The sequence below is a fragment of the Formica exsecta genome, unplaced genomic scaffold, assembly GCF_003651465.1.
Source record: "Formica exsecta isolate Colony F162 unplaced genomic scaffold, ASM365146v1 scaffold18, whole genome shotgun sequence".
NCBI lineage: Eukaryota > Metazoa > Arthropoda > Insecta > Hymenoptera > Formicidae > Formica > Formica exsecta.
The window spans coordinates 414,506-423,543 of NW_021849113.1; the positions used below are offsets into that span (position 1 = coordinate 414,506).

At 38.6% G+C, this 9,038-nt stretch overlaps 2 protein-coding genes across 3 annotated transcripts in view; one reads left to right on the top strand and one right to left on the bottom strand.

Moving 5' to 3' along the window:
• The window catches only part of LOC115233639 (trichohyalin-like), a 65,279-nt gene extending 58,293 nt beyond the window's left edge, over positions 1-6,986 (top strand). The window contains 4 exon segments of the mRNA XM_029804180.1: positions 685-3,153; positions 3,156-3,537; positions 4,529-4,700; positions 5,183-6,986. Of these exon segments, the coding sequence (XP_029660040.1) occupies positions 685-3,153; positions 3,156-3,537; positions 4,529-4,700; positions 5,183-5,443 (3,284 nt within the window). The 3' untranslated portion in view covers positions 5,444-6,986.
• LOC115233640 overlaps positions 1-9,038 on the bottom strand; it is a 156,955-nt gene that overhangs the window by 108,238 nt on the left and 39,679 nt on the right. The gene's annotated exons all lie outside the window — the stretch shown is intronic.

A 9,038-nucleotide genomic window follows, 5' to 3' on the forward strand; every position in this document is an offset into this window, starting at 1 on the left:
AAATATAAATTAATTAAAATATAAAAGAGATATTTAGAGCAAGTAGATTATTCAATTAATGTAAAATAAACATGATATATTTAAAAGTAAGTAATAATTATTAAATTTTCTGCACGCGTTGCTAGTATGAAAAAGAGCATAATAACGATTATTTAGGAGAATAATGGAAAATTTATATCTTTCGAGTAACACACACACACATATGTGCATACACCCACTTTTACATTGTAAGCATGCAAGAATTTCAAAGCCATAAATTGATGTCGAGCATTACTCACGTCGCTATAGCATGCAACTACATTAGTTCTAACCAAGCATAAAATCGTTATTAAATATTTTTTGAAGAATTTCTCGTCCATACATTAAATCGTTTACAAAAATTATTAAAAATTAAACGTTTATTAAAATTTTGTGTATGTTCATAAAAATAGTTAATCTTTTCGAAATAAATATTCTAATTTGTCATAAATTTCACTCACAATAGCGTTTGATTTCAAGTAAGAATTTACTCGATACACATCGATATCATTTTGAATTTCTTATCAGATACGTAAATTACGTAACTTTCTATGCAATTACTCACCTTGCATGTATCTCGAAAAGTTTTGCGTCATAAAATATTACATTCAGCAATTATCTTTTTCGAGATATTTCATTCAAAATTCCCACAATTATATTTTTTAGAATTAAAAGCTCTACGTCATAATGCCAAGTTCGCCAAGCAAGATTTTTCGCTCGAGAAACCTCTGAAGGACATTGTCTCGTCAAAGCGAGTCTACTCCATTTCAAGCTGGCAGAGGCGGTTGCCAAATATCGTTACTACGGAATTCGCGGCCGACAAAGTCGATTACGGCTACGAGATGCCGGAGACGCTTTCGCGCGAGACGATAGTACCTCGTTCAGACCTCTTGGACGACCCCTTTGTGGCCGACGACACGTTCCAGGATCAAGGCCCGGGCTCGATGGAAATATACAAGCTGGACCTGTCCAAAGAGAAGGCTCTGCTTACCGCAACCACGCCTCCCACCAATCTACCGTCAAGAAACAAGAGCAAAGCTCCAAAGAAAACGGGTCACTTGAATTTAAAGACGGAAATCAAGTCGACGACGATAGATCCGAGGGTTCATCATAGGCAATCGAACTTTTTCGAAGAGCAACGAACCGAGACACCTTCGGTCAACAGAGACGCCTTCGACGTCGGCGGTGTGCCGGAGCTACAGGTTGGATGCGAGGGTCTAGAAGCGTCGCCATCGTCCCACAAGGCGAAAAGATCGATAGATACGCCCGACAAGGAGAGGGTGGTACCGGCGTCCGTACTACTGGACGTAATGCCAATATCCCTCGATCTCGACTACAATCTGTCATACGATGAAGAAAACTACGAAGAGATGGACGAGCTGTTCAAGTTAAAGAAATTAGAGACCGTTATAAAAAAGAACAAGCCGAACAGGGGCGACATGGACGCTAGTCATCTGAATTCCGACCATCTGGACGAGTCTAGGCGACCGGAGAAGTTACCGATCCGAGGGGATTTGGGTAAATCCATTCCACAAAATTCCCGCGAACTCGTAATCGATCGGGAAAAGTCACAAAAATCGACAGATCTCGAAATCAAAAAGGGAACTAAAGCAAAGCGAGCGCTCGTTTCATCGAACGACGCTATCAGGAATCGACGGTTACTGTGGCTCGCCGAGGCCGAGGGATTTGCGGACGGGAAGGGCGAGCAAAAACGCGCGAGGCGGTCGGCCAATTGGGGCTTCGGCGAGAACGAAGGTGTCGTATCCAGCGACGAATTACAGACCGTGAATGAGCGTCGCAGGCAGCACGAGATGCGATACCATCAAGACGTATCCAGACGACGTGACCAGCATCGTGGAATAAATCCCGACGTCGATAGTATCAGACGGAAGTACGAGAATCTACTCGAACAGAAACGAAGGGAGGACGAAGAGCGACTACGACGAATGCAACAGGGTGGTCGAAATACGCTGAGCAGATGGGAGGAGGAAGAGAGAAGAAGGGACGAGATGCGAAGGACGCAATATGATAAGTATCGTAGCAGGATGGATCATACCTCGACACCTCGCATGGACGACGAGGAGACGCGACGACGACAGATGGAGGAGAGACAGAGACAGGAAATAGCGCGCAATCGAACGGAGGAGATGATCAGACAAAAAGAGGAGGAGCGGAGGAGACTTAGGAAAGAGGAGGAACAAAGACAACGTTTGGAAGAAGAAGAAACGAGGAAAAGACCGCATAATAACAAATGGAACGAAGAAAACGCGAGGAGATCGGAATCTGAAACACCTGTGGGCGACGAAGAAAGAAGACAAAGGCTTCACAACGAAGACATAAGGCGAAGGGAGGAAGAACGACAAAGACAGTTGCAAAGAGAAGAACAATACAGATCGCAGCAAGAAGCGCAAAGAAAAAAGGAAGAAGAGGAAAGACGACGTCAAGAGGACCGCGCGAGGGATCTTTCCGAAGACGATAGAAGACGACTGGAAGAACGTCGCAGAGAATGGTTAGAGAAGAAGAGACAGCAGGAAGAGGACGAGACAAAGCGGCAGCAGCCACCATCAAATTTGATGCGCGGGGAACACCGTATCGGTCATCCGAACGATATCAGACAACGTGATCGAGATGAAGAAAGACGCATGCGGGAACAGGATGAGAGACAACGGGAGCAGAAGTTGCGGGAATATATCGCGCGAAATCAACCTATCAACGTCACTCCTGCCGATCGCAAATCGGAGGAAAAAAGACAGCGTTATGGCCCTGAAGAGAGCAGAGATCCGCAGATAAACGCGAGTAGGGACAATGAATATCGCGCCAGGGAGCAACGTAGGAGGCAGGAGGAAGAGCGAAAGCTGCAAGACTACATCAGGAGGAACCAGCCGGTGAACGTGCCTTCGAGAAGCAATCAATCGAGCGTAACGGATCGTAACTGGTTCGAAGAACGGAGGTTGATCGAGGAAGCTAGGCGTCGCGATCCCGACAGGTATCCCAATTCAGGAGCGAGGCACCACGGCCCGTCGGCACCTACGTATAATATCGATCGGCGAGGTTCACCGGAAGAAGTCAGGCAGAGGCAGCGGCAGGAGATGGAGAGAAGGTTGGAGGAGAGACGGCAGAGGTACGAGGCGGAAGAGCAAGGCGACAGCGGGAAGAGGAGGAGAAGCGACTGCGAGAGGAGGCGAGAAGACGAGAGGAGGAGGCGAGAAAGGCGCAATCCAGAAGATACGAGGAGGATAGAAAGCGACTGGAGATACTGAAGTTGCAGGCCGAGAAGAGGAGACAGGAGACGCTGAAAGAACGGTCCAGGAGCGGAGCTGCTGGAAGAACCAGACAGCCGGAAGCCACGAGGCCGACCTACTATCAGGACCCTCGTCTTTTGATGGAGCACAGAAGACGGCAGGATAGTCAACCGATTCCAAACAATTTGGTACGGGACGAAGAGGCCAGGAGGGCGGCGGCGGAACGCGAGAAGCAAAGGCTAATGGAGGCTGAAAGACGACGACAGGATGATAGCAGGTACGTAAGAATCCTTTCGGGACACGATGTTTTACAAAAAGGTTTTCGCCTGGCGCCATCGCCAGTGAACTTTATTTGTGTCGTGCTATCAATAATCATTATCGTCATCCGTCTGTTCGTGTTTGTTTTTATTCTACTTTTGTTTTCCTATTGTCGGGGAGTAGTATTATCGCGATGGAGTTGTGAGTATAAATCTTTGATACTTAAATTTTAATTAGTAAGATTAACGAATAAAACGCGACAGAATTTGAAACAAAAAACTCTATAATTTTTCATAATACATATAACACGAAAAAATATCTAAAAAATTAAAATACATACGTAAGGATATACGACGTATACATTTATAAATAGAATTTTATCACGGATTATAAACCGTGTAAGATATATCTCTATATAAAAAAATGTATATGATAAAATGTCATCCAAAAAATATAAATTAATTAACATGATTAGATTTTTTATATATCTCGTGTTTTTATTTGATTATATTCACATTACTATTTATAATTATGTTTTGTAATTACTAATATTTATCCCCGAAATAAAAAGACGATTAATTCTCCATTAGTCGCAATATCCAATAGATACACGTTATAACATTAAAAGACTGATATATGAATATGTGAAGACAGATTAAAATAAGGATTGTTTAAAAATAGAAATTATTTTTGTCACCCCATTTATTTTAAGCCATATTACTGACTTTACTTTTTTTATCCATCCTAATACTTTGGGTGAAAAATATTGCGACTAACGGAGAGTTAAAATCGCGTTTCCTTTGATCAAATTTAATAATCTTATTGAATTCAATTTTCGCTTGCGCAATCTGAGGTATTTCTCCAATCGCGTAAAATGCAAAATGGCAACAACCGCGTAATACGTCAGATTCCGGGCGACTTCAATTAACACATCGAGCGTATGATTGAGGCGAGAGAATTTACTCATTCGGACCGCTCGATAAACGCAACCCTATTTTCACCTGCCGCAGAATGAGGGAGCACAGACCGAAGGAGACCGACCGGTGGAGACGGCGGGAACTAGTCAGACTCAACTCCCTGCCGGTGAACGCAAGGATAATTGTAGTCCCTCCCGGTACCTCGTCGCCCGTCTCGCCGGCGGTGTTATCGAGGACCGGCTTCGACAACGAGATCGATTTCACGGTGAGTCCTTCCCATTTGTTCCTACCAAAAGCACTTTACTTCGATCGCGCGAACTCGATCCGGCTGCCCCGCCGAAGCTCGCTTTGTTTACCAACGACGAATCCGATCTCGTGGTCACCACCGATTGTCTCGCGCTACCGAACCGAAGCGTGCTTCATTAAAACATACGGCAAGTTGCGGTGGATTCCGTACCCCCTCGACAAGTCCCCCCCCCCCCCTCTCTCTCTTCGGCAATATATTTTTTTTTTTTTTGCAATATTCTCGCCGAAAACGACGATATAATTAAAACAAAAGTGATATAATATGCGTTAAATAATAATAAAATAATTTGCGAATTTTGCATTGCACACAAATATTTTTCCTTCACCCACATCTGTTGAAATTTTTAAAATATATCTAGAGATTTTTATATATTTATCACACATATAATTATATTTATTAGAATGAAATTAGAAGAATTTAATTTAATAAACTGTTTTCAGGGGATAAATCCAAATCGCGAGGGCATACAAGCGCCAAACTTCCCTGCCCCCCCGACTAAGCGGCCGCCTCCACGGCCTCCCGGGCCATGTATCTGGGCGATTGTTCAATGTTGTTCGCCCAATAACAATCGTCTCGTAAAGTGTTTCGAATCGATGGACTGCCCCGGGGTTAATTGGGATCCTGACCCGTGTAGAGGTGCCATCGCGAATGCTGCCAGAGCAGAAGTCATGAAGTTCTATGCCAGTGCGTCAAGTCAATAACATTTGTAATAAGATTCGCCCTTCGTCCTTCGAGATAGAAATACCAATTAGTCAGAGAGAAAGAGAGAGGAGAGGGAGAAAAGCCTCTCTTCGAAATTAACACGAGATCGAACAGAAAGTTTCGAGTTACTGCGAATCAATTTGTGTGTGTGACTTCTATCTGCTCTGTACAAATATTTGTGTTGCTGGATGTAAGAGCTCAGTAAGTAGACTTAGATGTTTGTGGAACGAAAAATCTTGATACTGTTACTCGTCGCGATATCAGCGATAGTTTCTAGTAAGGATTAAGCAAGATTAAGCCGGAAATTGCATAAAAACGATAAATTCTTTTATAATAGGAATAAATATTTCATACAAACAGTTACGGAAGAAATATACATACATAGTACAGTATTTTTACTACATGAAATTTTAATGAAAATAAGAGAATATTGAATTAAATTAAATTAAATATGTTAAAACGCACTAACAATAAAATCACAATTATAAATTATAAAATATATTTTTTTTTTTATATTTAACGTACATATAAAAGCGCTGAAAAATATTCATAAATATCAAAACGCGGAAATACATTCCACATGAATATAATAATGAAAATTTAAATTTTAAACAATATCGACCTTTCATTATACATCCAGTAACACAATTATTTATAATTGCCGAATATCTACAAATTCTCTTCTCTGCATGAAAAAAAATCAATATTTATAAAACATATTTCGAAGAAATTTAAGCGCTAAGGACGAAGAGGTAACTAGTAAGTCAAATAAATCTTATTACGCTATCTTTGACATATTAAGTCATTATGTAACATTAATATAACGACGATTTTATACAATAATGTATATTGTATATTATCGAGTAAAAACAGTTATTTTATTACAATAATTTTATTACTAAAAACTGTATTTTTCTATCCGCTTATTTGATAGTGCACGTTAGATAGGCATTTATACATAGTGTGTTTATATAGTCTTAGAGACATTTAAAAACGTTTCAATTTTTAAAATGTAACAAGCAGTATTTATCTTAAATAACATTAGAAACCGATAATGTGTTAAATTAATAGTCAATTAGTCTTTAATACTGACCAATAGCCAACATCATGTCTAGCATGTAAAATTACGTATAGTTGTAAAAAAATGAACAAGAAAAGAAAACATGACATCTCGTTTGTTATCGCGTTTGCATGCGCGAACATAATATGCGAAAGCAAGCGCGCGCTTAATTATTGTAAATTTTTTTGTACGTAGCCGAGAGGCAAGAGCATTATACTTTTGCAGCTTTTCCACATGTGATATAGAAGGTAGGCTCTAGTACGCTGTAATCAGACAAATATTTATGTAACGTACGCAGAGAGAAAGCAATAAATTTATCTGGACCTGTATAACCCACAATATTTGCCTGCGTTTTCTCCTCGCGCGACGATCAAACTTCGTTACGGATGCAAAATTTGATCAGCTCCCAGCGACATTGACATGTTTTCACGCCCTTTTGGATCGCATCGTAAAAAACATGAAATATAGAAAAATTACATGGGCGTGTAATATTTTTAATTCTTTTAAAATTCCTACCATCAATATCTAATGCTGTGACAAGAGTTGCATAAAATATTGCGTAATATAAAAAATTAAATCTGATATCTTGAAATATTTTGACAAGTGTAATTTATTTTTTGGCTTGAATTAAATTTCGAAAAAATTAATTTCGGTAGAAATAAAACATTTCAAATCTCCGCCATTTATTTAATTAAAAAAGAAAATTAATCTTTATTTTAACAATAAATTTTAATTTAAGTTATATATATAAAACTGATATTTAGCATTATTACAATATTGAAAATTAGAATATTATAAAAACTCGCAACAAATTTTTGCTAAAAAAACCAGACCTCCACACAAATTTCTCGAAGCGTAATTAAAATGTTTCTGATAAAGCGAGATATTTTGTGTATAAAAATTGGAAACTTTGAATTAAAAATGTATGACATTTAGAATATCTTCGAGAGGAAGAGAGAAAGAGAAGTTTTTAGCTAATGATTCCCGCACGATAATATGTCGTGATGAGCTTTTCCAACCATGTTATATTTACCTATACATTCTATCTTTCTTTTGATTTCTTTTGTTCTCGGCGTTTTATCTATTGCGTCCGATAACGAAGCTATTCAACGTTTAAGAGCCTGCAAACGTTTCCCGCGTTCAATCAGTCGTATTGTGAATCTAAAGGTGCCACCTCGCATCGCATCTCGACACGTGGTAAGGCAAAAGCAAATACGTACATAGTCGGCTATTGACGCGAGCAACCACTTTGGATAATGCATTACGTGTCGCTCTGGTTGCAATCGTCAATGCATTCGGTACAGAATTATTTCGACGAAAATTGAAAACGTCACTTTACATCCAGATGTTTCTCAAACAATTTTAATAATCATTTTTACTATTTATCAATATCGCCTATTAACGATCAAAATTCGTATCAAATAATACGCTCCAATCATTTTCGTTAATTGGCATAGCATCGTTTGTGATTGTAAATTTGCATTTTTTAAATAAAAATGCATACAAGTATTAACTGATCGTTTTATTTCATGCAGGTAAAAATACCGTAATAGCTTGCATTTGAATACTCCCGTTTCATCAGCCGACACGCGCACTTCTTTTAGCACTCGTGCGCGAATTATGCTAATCACAGGTGGCGCATCTAATCACTTAACAACGCGGTCAAGGTAAACTGGTATTGTTCCCGCGTTTAGTTTTTTTTTTCCATGTATTACACTTCCTTCATCAATATTCGAGCGATATAAACGACAGTTTATATAACATCGTATGACATGTAATTCGCAAAAGTAAGTATAATAGAAAGTAATAATGTAAAGCCCTCTCCTCTTTCTTATAATCTAATATGTGTTTATTGTATATCGTATTATATTGAAAAATAATTTTTAACGCTTTAAAGTAGCCACCATTTTTTTTAACATTATTATTTTTAACATTATTATTAACAGATTATTTTTTACAAAAAATAATTTTTGTAGCGACCTTATCGCTATTATCTTCCCGTATCATTCACGTGCAAAGTGTATGAATATTTCTAATACTATCAATCATAAAGTAATATAAATTAAAAAATTTTAATAAATAATACTTAATAAAAATGGAAATAAAAAAAGTCAGATATGAGTTGTCATCGCAAATTAATAGCTAATATAAATATTTTTATGAGGAAGACATAAAAGTTAAATATAGAAAGTTATATTATTTATATCAAATATAATAAAAATACGAGATATTAAATCGAGAATAAAGCATCTTCGCGATGTATAATGATACATTACAGACTTGTTCTGTGATGAATCATGTTATGCGAGATAGAGATAGAGAGTATCTTCTGTCCAAAGTTTCCTTCTTCTTCTTCTTTCTTTTATGGCTGGTTAGGCATTAGTCGCCCATACACCATTGTTTCTTATGGGTTTGTAAGATATAAGCAAAAACTCCTCTTAAGAGAGGAGGAAGTCCAAAAAAAAAAGGTCCAGACAAAGGACATACGCAGTACGCAAAAACACGTCCGAACCCGACACGTTGTCAGTCGGAAC